This window comes from Danio aesculapii, chromosome 3, assembly GCF_903798145.1.
Source record: "Danio aesculapii chromosome 3, fDanAes4.1, whole genome shotgun sequence".
NCBI lineage: Eukaryota > Metazoa > Chordata > Actinopteri > Cypriniformes > Danionidae > Danio > Danio aesculapii.
In genome coordinates this window covers 14,785,933-14,806,270 of record NC_079437.1, presented here as the reverse complement: position 1 = coordinate 14,806,270, position 20,338 = coordinate 14,785,933, and the positions used below count along the sequence as shown (strand labels likewise).

At 36.8% G+C, this 20,338-nt stretch overlaps 1 protein-coding gene across 3 annotated transcripts; it reads left to right on the top strand.

The window, feature by feature from the left end:
- The first annotated feature begins 67 nt into the window (after positions 1-67).
- Positions 68-18,195, top strand: bckdhbl (branched chain keto acid dehydrogenase E1 subunit beta, like). 3 transcript variants are annotated; one of them, XM_056453227.1, is made up of 7 exons: positions 68-102; positions 7,678-7,810; positions 14,725-14,830; positions 16,040-16,372; positions 17,170-17,463; positions 17,540-17,815; positions 17,895-18,195. In XM_056453227.1, the coding sequence occupies exons 3-7, from the start codon at positions 14,734-14,736 to the stop codon at positions 17,945-17,947; spliced, it is 1,053 nt and encodes a 350-aa protein (XP_056309202.1). In that variant the 5' UTR covers positions 68-102; positions 7,678-7,810; positions 14,725-14,733; the 3' UTR covers positions 17,948-18,195. The 3 variants fall into 3 exon arrangements, with proteins under 3 accessions (XP_056309202.1, XP_056309200.1, XP_056309201.1); XM_056453225.1 differs by having other exon boundaries at positions 100-158; XM_056453226.1 differs by lacking the exon at positions 68-102 and adding an exon at positions 159-249.
- The last annotated feature ends 2,143 nt before the right edge of the window (positions 18,196-20,338 follow it).

Genomic DNA, 20,338 nt, shown 5'->3' with positions numbered 1-20,338 from the left:
GGTCACAATGCAAAGGGCAGCAGCCAATCAAATGCTTGCCCACCCCCACCCCCCGACAACCCCAGTTTTCTTCTGAGTCTGAGAAGGGAACATTCTGTTGTTGTAAGTCTAAACATGTGCTGCAGTGATTCAGGCTGTATGTGTTAAAGATATTTAAGGTACAGGTTGAGCATAACATTGAAAGTTTCTGTTTGTTTACTCGGCATCGTAATGTATGAACCGCTATGATTTTTGTCTTCTGTGGAACACGTAAGACATTTTGAATATTATTATTACTTCTGCTTTTGTCCCTACAGTTAAAGTAAGTGAGGTTCAAAACAACTCTGGACTCTTTTGACTTTCTCTATCTATCTATCTATCTATCTATCTATCTATCTATCTATCTATCTATCTATCTATCTATCTATCTATCTATCTATCTATCTATCTATCTATCTATCTATCTATCTATCTGTCTGTCTGTCTGTCTGTCTGTCTGTCTGTCTGTCTGTCTGTCTGTCTGTCTGTATTAGTGGTGCAATGAATCACAAGACTCAGGTCAGATCATATTACGTTTTTGGAGTCAAGGATCAGATTATTTGTATTACTTTCAATACTTTCTATGTATTCTTTAAACAGCTATACCTAACATACACTTACTGACCACTTTATTAGGTACACCTTACTAGTACCGGGTTAGACCCACTTTTGCCTTCAGAACCTTTGTGGCATAGATTCAACAAGGTATTGGAAATAATTCTCAGATTTTGGTCCATGTTGACTTGATGGCATTATGCAGTTGCTGCAGATATGTTGGCTGCACATCCATGATGCGAATCTCCCTTTCTACCACATACCAAAAGTGCTCAATTGGATTGAGATCTGGTGACTGTAGAGGCCAGTTGAATACAGTGAACTCATTGTCATGTTCAAGAAACCAGTCTGAGATGATTCGCGCTTTGTGGCGCGTTATCCTGCTATGAGTAGCCATCAGAAGATAGGTACACTGTGGTTATAAAGGAATGGACATGGTCAGCAACAATACAACGTTGACACCATGCTGTGTTGGTACTAATGGACCCAAAGTGTTCTAAGAAAATATCCCCCACATCATTACACCACCACCACCAGCCTGAACCATTGATACAAGGCAGGATGGATCCATGCTTTTATGTTGTTGACGCCAAATTCTGACCCTACTATCCGAATGTCGCAGCAGAAATCGAGGCTCATCAGACCAGACAACATTATCCCAATCGTCTATTGTCTAATTTTGGTGAGCCTGTGTGAATTGTAGCCTCAGTTTCCTGTTCTTAGCTGACAGGAGTGGCACTCGATGTGGTCTTCTGCTGCTGTAGCCCATCTGCCTCAAGGTTGGATGTGTTGTGTGTTCAGAGATGCTCTTCTGCAGACCTCGGTTGTAACAAGTGGTTATTTGAGTTACTGTTGCCTCTTCTATCAGCTGGAACCAGTCTGGCCATTCTCCTCTGATCTTTGGCATTTGCACCCACAGAATTGCCGCTCACTGGATATTTTCTCCTTTTCAGACAATTCTCTAAACCCTAGAGATGGTTGTGTGTGAAAATCCCAGTAGATCAGCAGTTTCTGAAATACTCAGACCAGCTTGTCTGGCACCAACAACCACACCATGTTCAAATTCACTTAAATCATCTTTCTTCCCCATTCTGATGCTCAGTTTTGAACTGCAGCAGATCGTGTTGACCATGTTTAAATGCATTGAGTTGCTGCCATGTGATTGGCTGATTAGAAATTTACGTCGACAAGCAGTTGGACAGGTGTACAGTGAGTGGGCAGTGAGTGTACAGTATTGAATACTAGTAAACAATCTTTTTTTTTCTAGCACAAATAAATAGAAATGAAATAAGGGCCGTAGTAAGTTTTACTTCACGTAGCTTTAATATTTTAGTATTAAAATAGCAGTAGACAGATCTGAAAAAACACATCTGATGATGATGAAAAAAGCCTTTATTTGTCACATACACTGTTACATATAGCGAAATTTGACCCCATGAGCTTGAAGGACTGCATCCATACATCTCTGCAATGAATCAAATAACCTAATAAAGTTATCTGCAATGGCAAAGAAAGCATTCCTGCAGTTCATCAAGATTCTTTGGATTCATCTTCAATGCCTCCTCATTCATCTTACCCCAGACATGCTCAATAATGTTCATGTCTGGTAACTGGGCTGGCCAATCCTGGAGCACCTTGACCTTCTTTGCATTCAGGAACTTTGATGTGGAGGCTGAAGTATGAGAAGGAGCGCTATCCTGCTGAAGAATTTTCCCTCTCCAGTGGTTTGTAATGTAATAGGCAGCACAAATGTCTTGATACCTCAGGCTGTTGTTGTTGCCGTTCACTCTGCAGATCTCTTACATGCCCTCATATTGAATGTAACCCCAAACCATGATTTTTTCTTCACCAAACTTGACTGATATCTTTGAGAATCTTGGGTCCTTGTAGGTCTTCTACAATATTTGTGATGATTGGGATGCAGTTCAATGGATGATTCATCAGAAAAATGGACCTTCTGCCACTTTTCCAAATTATCAATTAGAAGTCAAGTTATTATTTGTTGCTCTTACAACTGGAATCGACGACAAGGCTTTTGTCAGGTAGTGTACCCACCAAGATTTCATCCCTCAAAAGTTCAGTGTGCAAACACAAAATTAAGTTTTCTTTTACACCCTTTTTTTGGGAATTTTAAATATTGTAAAAATTCTTACAACATTTATGATGATGCAGATGATAATTAAACTTAGCAGTTACTCTGAGCATCACTTGAATTCCGTAATGTGGTGTGTGTGGTCTATACTATAATCTGTTACATACCTAAAATTCAGCACTGGAAAAAAATTAAGAAACCACTGAAAAATAAATGAAGAATGAAAAAATCTATTATCTGTAATGAAGCAAATTAATGTTTTATTCAAAACACATAATGTCAATTGCCAAATCCAGAAAATCGATATGTCATAAGCAAATTATTCAAAACACATAATGTCAATTGCCAAATCCAGAAAATCGATAATAACCGTCTAATAAATGCTGTCTTCATTTCCTTCCAATGCTGTATATTTATATTGGTTTGGAACAATGTGTGGATGAGTAAATGATGACTCCAAATGATGAACATTTCCCATGATTTTCTGGAAAAAATGGCTTAGATCTGTGTCCTTAAACACACCACTATCCTTGTGCAAGGACCTTAGGGTATAGATGTTGTAGTTAGGGATTTTTTTTACAATGAATCAGGCTGAAAAAACAAATGAGGAATGGAGAATGAATATAAAGAGACCTATTTTAGTCTTAGCCAGTCTCTTCATTGCTCTGTTCTAGTAGAAAAGCTCATGACGCACTGTGAGACACTACAGCATTTCCTGTGTGATTTCATGTGATCCTGACCGAAAGAAAAATGTGATGGAAAAGAGAACAGATCTCTTTGTACAGTACCATTATTGTATCCTGCTACATTATTTAGGTACATATAAATGTAGCCTGAGGTCTTGCAAAAAAACATGACATATGAACTGACATAAATATTAAGCAGTTCTGGTTATCAGATGTTCATATTATGTGAAACAACTAAATATTTGAATTTCTTGTCGTTTCCTTTATCTGCTTGATGACACCTATAATAATCTTTACAAGCAGTTAGCATTTATTATTTACATAAAATGAAAGAATATTTCATTTTGCATAAAGAAAGCTGATTAAACTGAATTTATGATGATTATAAAGAAAAAATTTGACATGTCTTTGTCCTTGATGTCTAGATTATGTTTATCAGATGCAGAGGCAAAAGGAACACACAAGCAATTTACATAAATTACCTGTCGTTTTTGGCACACATTAAATATTTGTTAAATTCTTTCCGCTCTTTGCCATTGGAATTTCCAAAGCATATGCAAGCATAGTTTAGAAACAAATGTAAACACAGCTCTGAATGTCTGTACTCTTAGTCCAGTGGCCCTGTGCCAATCGTTTCTAAGTTCCCCCTTAAATTAGGATGTAGAGGGAATAAAATATGCATAGAAATAGAATAATCAATAACAGAGATGCCCAGTCCTGCTTCCGGGGGGCCTGTGCCTGCAAAGCTCATTTTCAGCCTCCAACAACTACGGTTGAAATAAAGCCTAATATATTTCATATTATAACACAACTGGCTATAACATAACTGCCTCCTTTCATTTTCATTGAAAACTATGAATCATAACCCTGTCTCTTTTGCTGAATATCAGTTTTAATAATCAATATTGGCCATTATAAACGTGTAACAAACAATAAGTTAATACAATATAGGAAATAAAGGCAAGCAATGAGTAAAAATATGCAGAATCAGTGTACGTGTTTACATAAATTCATAAATTAACTTATCTGCGCTCAGCCGAAACACGTTACCTGAAAACAAGTAATCAATTCAAATACCAAAGAGTAGTTAGATACAGACAAGATTAATTAAATATTACGTTTAACTAACTATAGATCCAGCAGTAGATCCTTGATAAACTGTACTAGGGAGGTGTGCTCAATGCACTTGCTGACTGCCTGCAGCTCAGACGTGCGCATACACTGCCCCATAGAATGCATTGATAAGTTAAAAGCATCAGATTTAGGTGAAATTTCAGCTAACCCTGCACAAGAAGAGCAGGGTAGTGTTTTCCAGCTTGACTAGCTGTAAATTATTTGATTAGACAATGTAATAATAATAGTAAAGATAACAACAACAGCAGTAATATAATTACAGTAATGTGATTATTTGGTTTGCATATAGTAGCTTGATTGAGCTTTGGAGTCAGGACTGATTTGATTATTGTAACACTATTAGCCATTACAGGACTGGAAAATGATTATGAGAGAGGAAAGTGATAGGAATCTTGCCTTTTATTTTGTTCCATATTCATAACAACTTTAAAAAGGCGATGCTAATAATATTGATAGCATGTCAGTTATTATCTATTCTATAAAAACAAAACGTATTTAAACAATGAGATTATGTGTGTGATTTGAGCTGGACAGAATCTGAACATTAAAAGAAAGTTCTTAGTTTTAATGAACTCTGAACTGAACAATTTCAAAAGCTGAACTGATTTAGTTTTTTATTGCATGTACATTTAAAAAAACAATATTTATGTGCAACTCAATGTTTCCAAATGTACATACAGATGTATGGTATATAGGGTTTTCCACAGTGGGTTCACAAAACAACCAAACATCAAAATCCAGAAGTTGTAGAAATGAAAGAACTTATAAAATACAAAAAAATCCATGGGTGACACGGTGGCTCAGTGGTTAGCACTGTCGCTTCAGGGCAAGAAGGTCGCTGGTTTGAGTCCTGGCTGGGCCAATTGCCATTTCTGTGTGGAGTTTGTATGTTCTCTCGTGTTGGTGTGGGTTTCCTCCAGGTGCTTCGGTTTCCCTCACAGTCCAAACACATGCGCTATAGGTGAATTGAAGTAAACTAAATTTGCCGTAGTGTATGTTTGTGAATGAGCGTTGATGGGTGTTTTCAAGTAATGGTTGCAGCTGGAAGGGCATCTGCTGTGTAAAACAAATGCTGGATTAGTTGGCGCTTCATTCCGCTGTGGCGACCCTTGATGAATAAATGGAATAAGCTGAAGAAAAATGAATGAATGAATGAATGAATGAAAAAAAATCCATAAACGCGGAAATTACATTACTGAGTCAAGGACATTATGAGAACAATCAAAACAATACATTCATAATGGTTTTGTATATCATCAAAATGAAAATATAACTGATTTGTTGCTTTTCAATTACAATTCAATTGTGTGCTTTTTTTTACCCATATTGAGGCACCCAGTCTCCCTTTTTTTTCCCTAAACTATACACTACCTGACAAAAGTTTTGTCGTCGATGCCAGTTGTAAGGGCAACAAATAATAACTTGACTTTAAGTTGATTTGGAAAAGTGGCAGAAGGTATTTTCCCGATGAATCATCTGTTGAACTGCATCCCAATTGTCCCTAAAACTGCAGAAGACCTATTGGAACCCACATGGACCCTAGATTCTCAAAGAAATCAGTCAAGTTTGGTGAAGAAAAAAACATGGTTTGGGGTTACATTCAGTATGGAGGTGTGTGAGAGATCTGCAGAGTGGACGGCAACATCAACAGCCTGAGGTATCAAGACATTTGTGCTGCCCATTACATTACAAACCACAGGAGAGGGTAAATTCTTCAGCAGGATAGTGCTCCTTCTCATACTTCAGCCTCCACATCAAACTTTCTTATAGCAAAGAAGGTCAAGGTGCTCCAGGATTGGCCAGCCCAGTCACCAGACATGAACATTATTGAGCATGTCTGGGGTAAGATGAAGGAGGAGGCGTTGAAGATGAATTCAACGAATCTTGATGAACTCTGGGAGTCCTGCAGGAACGCTTTCTTGGCCATTCCAGATGACTTTATTAATAAGTGATTTGAGTCAGTGCAGAGATGTATGGATGCAGTCCTCCAAGCTCATGGGAGTCATACACAATATTAATTCTTTTTTTCACTGCACCATGACTTTATATTCTATACTGTACATTATTTCTGTTAAGTGACAAGACTTTTGTCTTAGCAAAGTCAGACCTTACTGTCCTAATGAAATAATTAAAAATTAAGGCCTGATTATATTTTATTGTGGTAAAATAAGCGTAATCTAGAGCATATAAGCCTAGAAGTCAAGTTATTATTTGTTGTTCCTAAAACTTGGATAGGCGACAAGACTTTGTCAGGTAGTGTATTAAACTGTGAGGATGGTACTTCTAGCATCTTAAAATGTAAATTTTTATAAATTCATTTTAATAGGTATTGTTTTTCCTCACTATCTTATTTTATATTTTCTCTCATTACAAAAAAAAAAACACAAAATAAAATTCAGATCTTTCTGACTATATATTCTGTATTAAGTCTGGTCTTGATGGGAGAATATATTCTAAAACCTACTGATTAGCTATTGATATATTCAATAACATTTGATAAATAAAATTAATGATCAGTTCATCATTCTAATAGTCATAAAACAATGGTTTTTGCAGCCGCTTTTCTCTCTGGAAGTTTCCAGTAATCCCACACTGAATTGTGGAATTCAGTCATAAAAAATGGAATTAGCTTTACAATCCAAGAAAATTCTGGACGAATCAAAAGAAGTCATCTGCCCTTAATCAAATCACAATGTGGACAGTGTACTGTGAAAATTAAACTGCAGAAATACTGTTTTGTCTTTTGTGTGTGTGAATGAACTCATGCTTTTCTGTATGAGGACATGAACACATGACCTTGATCGACTGAGATCCTCTTCACAGCTCTTTAAAAACAGTTTTGTTTGCAAATTGTAAGAAAATTCAAGCATCTTCACATCAAAACATAAATTAATGGATGTTTTGTTGTTGAACTCTTAATAGTTTCAAACTGAATTATTGTTATGCAAATGTAAGACTTTTAGCAGAAAAGATTTACATCAAGAAGATATTTGATAATATAGAGAAAAATGCACAAGCCTCTTGATTTATTAAAAAATCACATCACATGTTCAAAAATGAGCACATTCAGCCCAGCACACTGCATTGTTCTGGATTTTTAGTAAGAATGTCATAAAAGCTACTACTTTGTTTGTTTATAGCAATGAGTTCTGTCTTAAAAATTAAAGTGGGAACATTTTTGAATTTGTCCAGGACCCAATGAACCAAGTCCGAGTGTGAACAAGCCCTGAGAAACACCATTAGCATGACTGTTGTGGACTTAACCAGCATCATTTCTCCAGTGTGTGTCGACAGAAATCAACTTTTCCACTAAACATCAGTCAAGGTAAGCCAAATGAGTGTTATTAAGTGTGGTATTAAGTGAGTACTTTTTCAGTTTCCTAGTGTGACTATGTGTTTATATGCACATTTACACTTAATAGAGGAAGCACAGGATGACGGATAATCTGAATCATTTGGAGAACTGACTGGCAACATGATGCACTCCTGTAGTTTGATGTAGTAAACAGATCAAATCGTATGTAGTACATTTGTTTGTAGTAAGCTGGATTCCCTGTGTGAGATAATTTGATATATAGGTCGGCATTAGAACAAAAAAAATGGATGATGATAGTGATTATTTTCTTGCTTAATTAACTGAACATTACTGATAATCACTGACAGATTTTATTTTTATTATTATTTTAAAGTTAATAATGACTTTTCTATATAATAATTCCATGTGGAATCATCTGTGGTTCAGTTTTCGCTCGTGGATGTGCACTGGTAGAGAGGAAGAAACACATCAGATTGCGTTTCTGGACATTTACTAAAGTAAACATTGTGCAGCAATATTCTTCTGCATTAATGTACAAAGATTGAAAAATAAATGTTCATTAAAATGTGACCTGCAGACTTAAGCGATTAAGGCGCTGTTTGTGTTGGTTTTCTGCCAGGGTTTGCTCTTTAATTAAATATTGACACTAAAATTCCAATGGTAGAATCTCAGAGGCAGCACGAAATGCCAAGACATATCGTCTACACAAAAATGATGTTTTAATGCAAGGAATTCATCATTTGTTATTATGGAAAATACTTACGTTTTAAACCTAAAGTTTGGTGTCTAAAAAAAGTACCACAAGATGGAGACAAGCATTGGACTATCTTGCCAAAATCGATCGTTTATATTACAGGATTAAAACTTGAACACTTCACCAAATGAATTTAAAGTTGGAAAGACTAAATAGTGATTTATGATTGTGTTTAAGGAGTTTTTATTTATCCGGTTTGCTCAGAGAGGGAGACAGATTATCATTTTTAGACCTGCGCTGAGGAATAATTCACTATGGCAACATTTGCAAACATAATGAAAAACCCAGCATGGCTGCATACCATGCCTTGTGAATGTGTATGCATATTAGGAAACCTTTTGCTGAAGTGAGAGGTGATCATGTAATATCTTAGATTGACAGTTCCTAGCTTGATTTAGTTAAATGAACATTAGTTAATAATGCATAGCCTTTATTGTAAGTTTTGATGCGCATTCAGTGATTTGCTCTTCAGTGTTTGGACTTTAAGCAGTGAAAATTAAACCACAACGAACGAAACTAAACTTCAACTCTGAAAACTGGACTGACAGTTTGAATTTCAGTTTACTAGAGCTTCTATGTTAAGCTGCTTTGACACAATCGACATTGTAAAAGCGCTAAAAAAATAAAGATGAATTGAATTGAATGTACATTTCACACCAGATCTATTGTATCTAAAATAAGTGGCAATTAATACCAATAGAAAAGTAGTACAGAAATGCTGACTGTAAATACTAATAGAAAATGTTTTGAATTAGGGCTCCACAATATTGGAAAAATATGACATTCCAATATTTTGTTTTTCTGCGATATATATTGCGATATGAATACAATTTCACTAGATGACTTGAATAGCTCTATTGGGAAATCATTCATTAATTTATCTTAAACTGATTGGGATGATTCTGTAGGAGGGTGAATCATGCATCAAATATAACAAATAAATTACAAGCACAGTTAAATACAATAGAGCAAGTATATTTAAAAAGGATTAGTAAATTAGAAATTAGTCAATTATTAAATTAAAGTAAATTAGTATAATCAAATATAAAACAACACTGTATAGTGCATATAGTGCTGTAAAGTATATTGTATAGTGCATATAGTGCTAGTATAGTGCTGTATAGTGCATAAAGTGCTGTATAGTGCATATAGTGCTGTATAGTGCATATAGTGCTGTATAGTATAGTGCATATAGTGCTGTATAGTATAGTGCTGTATAGTGCATATAGTGCTGTATAGTGTATAGTATAGTGCATATAGTGCTGTATAGTGCATATAGTGCTGTATAGTGCATATAGTGCTGTATAGTATAGTGCATATAGTGCTGTATAGTATAGTGCTGTATAGTGTATAGTATAGTGCATATAGTGCTGTATAGTGCATATAGTGCTGTATAGTGCATATAGTGCTGTATAGTGTATAGTATAGTGCATATAGTGCTGTATAGTGCATATAGTGCTGTATAGTGTATAGTATAGTGCATATAGTGCTGTATAGTGTATAGTATAGTGCATATAGTGCTAGTATAGTGCTGTATAGTGCATATAGTGCGTATAGTGCTGTATAGTGCATATAGTGCTGTATAGTGTATAGTATAGTGCATATAGGGCTGTATAGTGTATAGTATAGTGCATATAGTGCTGTGTAGTGTATAGTATAGTGCTGTATAGTGTATAGTATAGTACATATAGTGCTGTATAGTGTATAGTATAGTGCATATAGTGCTAGTATAGTGTATAGTATAGTGCATATAGTGCTGTATAGTGTATAGTATAGTGCATATAGTGCTGTATAGTGTATAGTGTAGTGCATATAGTGCTGTATAGTATAGTGCATATAGTGCTGTATAGTATAGTGCATATAGTGCTGTATAGTGTATAGTATAGTGCATATAGTGCTGTATAGTGTATAGTATAGTGCATATAGTGCTGTATAGTATAGTGCATATAGTGCTGTATAGTGTATAGTGCATATAGTGCTGTATAGTGTATAGTATAGTGCATATAGTGCTGTATAGTATAGTGCATATAGTGCTGTATAGTATAGTGCATATAGTGCTGTATAGTGTATAGTGCATATAGTGCTGTATAGTGTATAGTATAGTGCATATAGTGCTGTATAGTGTATAGTATAGTGCATATAGTGCTGTATAGTATAGTGCATATAGTGCTGTATAGTATAGTGCATATAGTGCTGTATAGTGTATAGTATAGTGCATATAGTGCTAGTATAGTGTATAGTATAGTGCATATAGTGCTGTATAGTGTATAGTATAGTGCATATAGTGCTGTATAGTGTATAGTATAGTGCATATAGTGCTGTATAGTATAGTGCATATAGTGCTGTATAGTGTATAGTATAGTGCATATAGTGCTAGTATAGTGCTGTATAGTGCATATAGTGCTGTATAGTGTATAGTATAGTGCATATAGTGCTGTATAGTGCATATAGTGCTGTATAGTGTATAGTATAGTGCATATAGTGCTGTATAGTGTATAGTATAGTGCATATAGTGCTGTATAGTATAGTGCATATATTGCTGTATAGTGTATAGTATAGTGCATATAGTGCTGTATAGTGTATAGTATAGTGCATATAGTGCTAGTATAGTGCTGTATAGTGCTGTATAGTGCATATAGTGCATACAGTGCTGTATAGTATAGTGCATATAGTGCTGTATAGTATAGTGCTGTATAGTGTATAGTATAGTGCATATAGTGCTGTATAGTGTATAGTATAGTGCATATAGTGCTGTGTAGTGTATAGTATAGTGCATATAGTGCTAGTATAGTGCTGTATAGTGCGTATAGTGCTGTATAGTGCATATAGTGCTGTATAGTGCATATAGTGCATCAAATATAACAAATAAATTACAAGCACAGTTAAATACAATAGAGCAAGTATATTTAAAAAGGATTAGTAAATTAGAAATTAGTCAATTAGTAAATTAAAGTAAATTAGTGTAATCAAATATAAAACAACACTGTATAGTGTTCACTGTAGAAATCATTTTAAAAATTTGCCTTTATTCAAATTTCAAATGGTAAAAATTTTTGTGCCTGACATTTCACTCCATGTAAATTTGAACAAATCTCACGTGTTCTGAACTGTGGATCTTGGTTTACTATAAAATAAATTATAGGCCATTTTGAGGGATGTAAACAAAAACAATGGTCCCAACGTATTTACTGTTTTACATTTTTAATTTCGGTAGCTTCTGGGAATCCTAAAAGAGCCACATATTGATAAATAATGTTATGAGAGCTGTTTTAACATTAGGTTATGATTGAATTGCCTCTTGTTACAGTTATGAAATAGTTTGATAACAAGCAGGAAATGTTCACGGGGCAATGACATGACCACATTGAAATGGTCTATAGTATAAAAGTAGTGAGCGATATCAATGCTAGAATGATATATTGTGCAGCCCTATTTTGAATTGTTTTAATTGTTCAAACATGTAGTTGGGCACACACCTTTGTGGAAAAGCCAATCAAATCAGTTATTTTCATAATTTTCTCTCTATTCAAATGTTAAAAAGAAAAAGTTTATTTGTTAAAATCATTAAACTTAACTTGTAAAACCATAACATGTTATTGCGTCCCTCGATGGTTAGTTTTTACAATAATATTTGATCATTTTAATGGTGCATTGGGCAAGTATATAGTAATGTGTGCATATTTAGTGCCCATTTATGTCGCCATTTTTCTGGTTTTTATCTTAGCTCTCAGGTCAGTGCTTTTTACATTTAAATAAACATTAATAAGTGCAAGGTTGCAAAATGACACGTGACGCTTAATTTAAGTGACAGCAACTTTTATTTACAAAATAATACTGAAGGTAGGTCAAATGTAACATGGTGCAGAAAACAGATCAATTTAATGTGAGAAATGGTGCTTTATGTATTCCATCAGCTGCCTAAACTTTTAATTCATGGTGGCATTTGACATTTACACTCTTCAGAAAATCCAACTCAATCTCCTTACAAATGAAACAGAACAGTTTTGTGCTGGATTGGAGCAAAATGGACTGTGGTGGCGCAGTAGGTGGTGCTGTCACCTCACAGCAAGAAGGTTGCTGGTTTGAGCCTCAGCTGGGTCAGTTGGCATTTCTGTGTGGAGTTGGCATGTTCTCCCTGCGTTCACGCGGGTTTTCTCCCGGTGCTCCAATTTACCCCTCAAGTCCAAAGACTTGGTGAATTAAGTAACCTAAATTGTCCGTAGTGAATGAGTGTGTATGGTTGTTTTCCAGTGATGGGTTGTAGCTGGAAGGGCATAAAACATATGCTGGATAAGTTGGCAGGTCATTCTGCTGTGGCGACCCCAGATTAATATAGGGACTAAGCCGAAAAGAAAAGAAATGAATGAATGAATGAATGAATGAATGGAACAAAATGAATGAATACGTCTACACTACTTGACAAAAGTCTTGTCGCCTATCCAAGTTTTAGGAACAACAAACAATAACTTGACTTTTAGTTGATCATTTGGTATCAGAAGTGGCTTAAATGAAAGACAAAGGCCTCTAGATAACACTTATTTCACCAAAATAAAATATGATCATGCCTTGATTTTTAATTATTTCATTAGGACAGTAAGGTCTGACTTTGCTTAGACAAAAGTCTTGTCACTTAACAGAAATAATGTACAGTATAGAATATAAAGTCATGGTGCAGTGGAGAAAGAATGAATATTGTGTATGACTCCCATGAGCTTGGAGGACTGCATCCATACATCTCTGCAATGACTCAAATCACTTATTAATAAAGTCATCTGGAACAGAAAAGAAAGCGTTCCTGCAGGATTCCCAGAGTTCATCAAGATACTTTGGATTCATCTTCAATGCCTCCTCCTTCATCTTACCCCAGACATGCTCAATAATGTTCATGTCTGGTGACTGGGCTGGCCAATCCTGGAGAATCTTGACATTCTTTGCTTTCAGGAACTTTGATGTGGAGGCTGAAGTATGAGAAGAAGCGCTATCCTGCTGAAGAATTTGCCCTCTCCTGTAGTTTGTAATGTAATGGGCAGCACAAATGTCTTGATACCTCAGGCTGTTGATGTTGCCATCCACTCTGCAGATCTCTCACATGCCCCCATACTGAATGTAACCCCAAACCATGATTTTTCATTCGCCAAACTTGACAGATTTCTTGGGTAAGAATCTTGGGTCCATGCGGGTTCCAATAGGTCTTCTGCAGTACTTGTGATGATTGGGATGCAGTTCAACAGATGATTTAACAGAAAGCTCTACCTTTTGCCACTTTTCCAAATGATCAACTAGAAGTAAAGTTATTATTTTTGGGATGACAACTGGGATCGACGACAAGACTTTTGTCAGGTAGTGTATGTCCAATAATCTTTGAAAACTTTGTGTAATTCTGAAACATCACCAAATAGACATTAAAAAGTAACACAATCTCAAGTTTTAACATGCGTTAACATGCAAATAGTAAATACACACTTTGAATCCCTTACACATGTTCAAAAATCCAGATGAAATATGAAATGGAGATGGGTCCAGATTGAATACTCTTTAAGGAGCTCTGTCCTAAATAGTGTAATAATTTGGCTACTCACTGGACTAAAGATGACTGTCTGTATTTCCAGTTCCTGCAAACAGATGCTACTTGTGTACAGTGTAGAGTTTCAGTTTACTCTGCTTCTGGAGATCAATAGAAATGCATTCACCATGACAACAACTTCAAACAGAAAAGGCTACAGCATGTCATATATCACATAACAAATATTGTGTATTCCACTCCACGTTCCTCGTGTATCTTTTCAGAACTGTACAGTATACACAAAGAATGCTGCTTGAGCTTTCATTGTCTGTTTCTATGAATTAAGGTCTGGATCACTTAGTAAGTCTGTTGATTTAAAATGGGGGAAAAAGTTTCATGAACATTTTACTTTAAGACATGTTTGTTTCTAACTCACAACATCATTGATTGATTGCGTTATCCACCAAACAAGAAATCGATTCACTCAAGCTTAGTTATTTATTAACTGGCCTCTGAAGCATGAGTACGTTGAACTGTAAAGTAGCATTGAGAATCACTGAAGGAGGAATATCCAACGTGGAGAGACCAAAACAAAAAAGGTACTCACACTTTTACCCTTACAATCAAGTACAATTTCAAAATCTCATAACACTTTTCTTATAATAGATCCACAGGATGAAGTTTTCAGCAGTTCAGCGTGAGACATGGCTGATTTTGCTCACTTTTCTACACATGTGGATTGGATCAAATAATGGATGCCTTTATCCAGGCGGTAAGATCAAGTCATTTAATGGGAACTTACAATTAACAAAGAATTCAGGAAATGCTTCAGTTGCATTATAATGCCAGGGTGTCTGCTATTGTCTTAAGAATGATTAAAAGTTGGTAAATCAATTTAGAGAGATTTAAGACCCTTAAAAAGTATTTTAAAAAGTCTTAAATGCTATTTTACATCGTATTCAATTTTGTATCATTTTTAGTTACATGCTAAAGTTTGCCTGAAATTAATCTGTGAATATTGTCTTGCTGTGTAGTTTATGAAACCGATAAGTTTATTTATAAACTAATTTCGAGAGGATCAAGTGCTTATGATTGCTTGCAGCCGGCACTGCATTATTCAATTTATGATTCACCAATCAGACGATTGCTAAGCCACTATAAAAACCCTGAGTTCCATATAACAGCCATCTTCGTTTTGAAGAATCCCCCCTTCCACCCCTACTACTCCTCCTTTCCTGAATGGGTGGCTCGGTGGCCCAGTGGTTAGCACTGTTGCCTCACAGCAAGAACGTCACTGGTTCTAGTCCTTACCAAGCCAGCCGACGTTTCTGTGCGGAGTTTACATGTTCTCCCCGTGCTCACGTGGGTTTCTCCCGGGTTCCTCGGTTTCCTCCCACCATCCAAAAATATGCAACTTAAGTTAATTGACTAATCCAAATCGGCACCACAGACATGTTCCTAGTAAGTAGTTATCTCTTAGGAGCAAGTTATCTCTTATCTGTTCAGTAGCTACTACAGCAGGGGAGTTCTCAAGTTCTACCTGAGCTCAAACTCCCCTCTCGCCTTGCAAATGGGAGGGAGCCCCGGGCTCGAGGATCTTATGAGCTAAGGGCTCTCTCCCGGGACAGCATGCCAAGCCAGCTTTATAACCAATCATCAGCTAAGTGTGAACTCTTGAAAAGTATTACTACTACGTGATCTCGCGGTGTTTCCATGTCACTTCTCGCGTGTGTTTGGTTGTGAGACGTAGTTTGGACAAAGTTGTTGGTGAATCTTCCTATTGTCAAGTCATGCGGTGTGAAACCTCCTGTCGCCGATCCATCTTGCAGTGTAATCACAGCACCGTCAGAACGCTACCCCAGATAGTCATGCAGTGTGAAAACATCTGTGATGCCACTACTTTGATAATCAGATTTCACTGTTTAAACCCTGTATGTATATACCCAGAATGCTGTTTTACTGTGATAACTCTTTCATACAGGTGATTATGAGTTTAAATTGAAACTGGACAAGAATGTCATCCCTGCTTTGGCGGGATGTGCACAGATCCCCTGTGCGTATTCTGCTCCAATGAGAACACATTCAGGCCGGCTGATCTGGTTCAGCGGGAGCCCTGACTTCCCCATCAGCCCACAAGAGATGGAGCGTAAGGACGGCCTGCTGAGACCACTGGCTTCTATTCTGGAAGAGTGCAGCATTATTCTGTGGGACTTCAGCGGACATGAAAGAGTCGAAGAATATGGAGTCATGTTAGAATGGGGAACCAATGAAACGCATGTCTACGATGAGAGAGTCGCGGTGTCTTATTCTGCTGGTATGTGTTTTTGACTTAATGCTTGATTTTAACTCCCACTGTGTGTGGTTTTGAGCAGCTTGTTTTAAAGTAACCCACAGTATGGTGGCCCTTTTGAGATAAAGTGATAAAACAGAAAAGTACAAGCCCAAATTACATATTACTTTAGCTTCTGGAATCAGTATACAATGAACCTTTTTCCCCATAATAAGTACCTATTTAGTATACAATTTCCATTGCAGCTTAAATCATTCATGCATTTTCCATCAGCTTAGTCCAGGCATGGGCAAACTTGATCCTGGAGGGCCGGTGTCCCTGCAGAGTTTTGCTCCAACACTAATCAAACACACCTGAACAACCTAATTAGTGTTTTCAAGATCACTAGAAAGCTACAAGCAGGTGTGTTTGATTAGGGTTGGAGCAAAACTATGCAGGGACACCGGCCCTCCAGGATCGAGTTTGCCCATCCCTGGCTTAGTCCCTTATTTATCAGGGGTCGCCACAGCGGAATGAACCGCCAACTGTTTTGGCATACATTTCACACAGCGGATGCCCTTTCAGCCATAACATAGGAAAACACCCATACACACACACTCAAACACAGCCAATTTAGTTCATCCATGTGGGGGAAACCAGAGCACCTGAAGGAAACCAACGCAAACACAGGGAGAACATGCAAACTCCACATAGAAATGCCAACTGGCCCAGCCAGGAGTTGAACCAGCGACCTTTTCTTAGTTTAGCGTGAACTCTTCCTTTAACAACGAATGCCTGCATTCTGATAAATAACACAGTCTGCTTAACTTCTTTTTTCCCAGCAAAACTGAACATCAGTCTACACACTGAAGTCCTTGAAGCTGGAAAACAGACAATAATAATCTGCAGTCTTCCAGACCTCTGCCTCAACAGTGATCCAATAGTAACCTGGAAGGGGCTCAACTCAAAGCAGCTTCGTCGTCTGAGATTTCCCAGGGAAATGGAAACATATTTGATGTACAGCGAGCAGCTCTTCTACACACCCATCCCCGAGGATCACCAAGCCGAGATTACATGTGAAGCTACGTTTGGGAAAAATCTGAGCGCCAGTGCTTCCATGACTTTGACCGTTCACTGTAAGCACAGTTATATTTCACTTTCAAATTCACACTTAAAGCCTCTGATTAGTGATGAAGTTTGTGTGTGTTTCAGCTCATCCTCGGATATTGAACAGCTCCACGTGCTCTCTGAAACAGGATCTGCTCACCTGTGTTTGTGTCAGTCAGGGTGTGCCTTTGCCTGATGTTCACTGGCCTCTGCAGAACAACATTGATTTTAACACCGTTGTTACATCAGACGGCCACATCACCGTGAGAAGCACCTTCACCATGACTGTGGTGGACCTTACCAGCATCAGTTCTCCAGTGTGCGTCAGCAGAAATCCACTTGGTCAGACAAATATGACTCTTCCTCTGAACACGGATGAAGGTAAGCCAGATGTTAAGTGTGGTTTGTAAACCGCGTTGCTTTGCATAGCATCACCATCTGTGCCTTTGTGTGTCTACAGTAATAGAGGAAGCAGAAGGTGACGGGCAATCTAAAAATGATTTGGAGAACTAAAAAACAACAAGCCTGCAGACTATGATGGTGGAAGTGTTCCAGTAGTTCAAGTAAAATCAAATTTCATTTGCAATATTAACAATGTATTTAATGTACATCTTAGTGTACATTAATGTATTTAATATCCTAATGCAATGGTATATATTTGTGAGCATCTTATGTGCATCATATTATCTTATGTGTTTGCATTGTCCTTGCTTTCTTATGTCCTTGCATTGCTTTTAAATTGAGATCTTTTATCAAATTAACTGAACTGTCGTGTTCTGTCATTCTACTAATGTGTTTATGAGCTGTTAGTCAAATTGGGGGGAATTTACATTCTTGCTTCTCAAGAATTTTTAGAAATATTTCTGTTTAGTTAGCAGAATTCATGACAATGTTTACATTGTTTACTTTAAATGTAACAAGTTATAATGAGGCTCCTACATGTGAGAATAAAAATAAAAATAAAAAAGTGAACTCATGATTTTAGAAAAGCACTTTCTTTAATTATTGAAAAAAATATATTTTTCGAGCTGTAAAACCTTCCGGATTTACCACTTACAAAGTCCACCATGTAAATAGCAAATGCGCTATGGCGCAATGCAACTGACTCTTAAAGGGAATGTGAGATGAGACTCTGATTGGTTTATCCTCAAAACACACCCATAACTCATTAAGAGAATAAGCTCAACCCTGTTAGACCATACGACGAGGCACAGAGCATAGATTAAAATAAAGCTCTTTGTCTTTATATCACTCCAGTATGACTGTGGACACACTATACCTGCAAACAGTTCTGTCCAAACAGTTTTTAAAAGCTGATTTTCATCATAGGTGCCCTTTAAATGAAATAAGCTAAAATGTTGGCATAAAATCTGAACACTTCACTAGCAAGAAAACGATAGAGAATGAGTGTCCTCCAATCTGCCTTTACTTTCACTTTCTTTTTCTCTCTTTCATAGATAAAAGTGTTGTATGCACAGGCATCCATTAGTCTACATAATTAGTTTAGTTTGTTAAGTGCAAAGATTTGTTTAAAAACTATTTCTAAATTCAGTTCTAATTGCCAGCAAAAGAATAAATGAACAATAATAATAAAGTGTTATATCCAAACACACGTCCTATGCCCCTTATGGATCAAAACCTGACAGGTGGACAAATCTAAGCTTGATTTTAATAAAACAAATATAAATATGCAAATAATAAATAATACTGCTTATAATGATAATAATAACATTATACAAATGCAAGTTGTCGTAAATAAACTGAAAAAAGTCCCCCAAGATTATGGGGTGGAGGCAGTGGTTTTTATATTTGTGTAGAAAATAATAATTTTTGTAATATTTTATTTCATTCTTTTTCATTTGTAAATATATTTGTGTATTGCTGTGCATCCTGCGTGTTTTAACTAATGCGCTCTGCGCTGGACTTTAGACCTGCTCTCAGCTAGTGCACAGTCTATTTTAGTTCCTCAAAATAGCAAAGCGATAACAATGCGCCTCAACACACCTCCATTCTAGACCGAAACACCAATGAGTCCACAAAGTGGTGCAAATGGATTTGCTATTTAAACAACGTAGCGGAAAACGGGAAAATTAGAGTTGCGCTTGTCTGAAAATAGCAACATGTCAGGGCAAACACATCTTGCGCCTTGTATCAAAGTGTATGGGGTGTATGATAGGGCCCTAAAAGTCTCTTTTTTAAATTTCTGACAATTTAAATGCCTCCCATTTTGAGGGCCACTGCAACGTGACGTAGGAGTGCAGTTTCCCCGCTCCCACCGAATTGATTGACAGCAGCGTATTAACATGTCTCCGTATAATCATATCAGCAAGACAGGACGTATGCAAAGCAACTGGGATTAAAAAATCTGTTCAGCTCTCTGTGATCATCAGTCATTATCAAATGTGATCAAGAGTGAGTTTTACAATTTTAAAACGGTTTTAAAACGGTGCATGTCTGTAATAAAGTAAGTTAAAGACGGTAAAATCGCTGTAATTCATCACCACAGCTGCATGTCAGTACAATTATAAAAGAAGATGCTTCAATCCGGGTTTGTTGACGTTAAATCAGGTTTATTTTGTGCATTAACATAACGGATACACATACAGCAGTGGATATTAACGTGTGTATCCTGTCGCATTTGCCGTGCTGTGTGGGTGTGTGAACTTTGTAATGACATTGTGTGTCACTCATCATTGCAAAAAGGCTTGAATTAACTCCAACAACAAATACATCAGATAATCATTGGGAAAGTTCTTACTGTAGTATTTCTCACAAACGTTACGTGAAATCTGCTTCCTTCATGTCTGTCACTGTGCTGTTTATCTGACACCGCTGAGGCGGAGACTGAGGCACACTCTGACAGGCACGTGGGAACGGTGGGCAGGGAGAACTAGCATTAAAGGC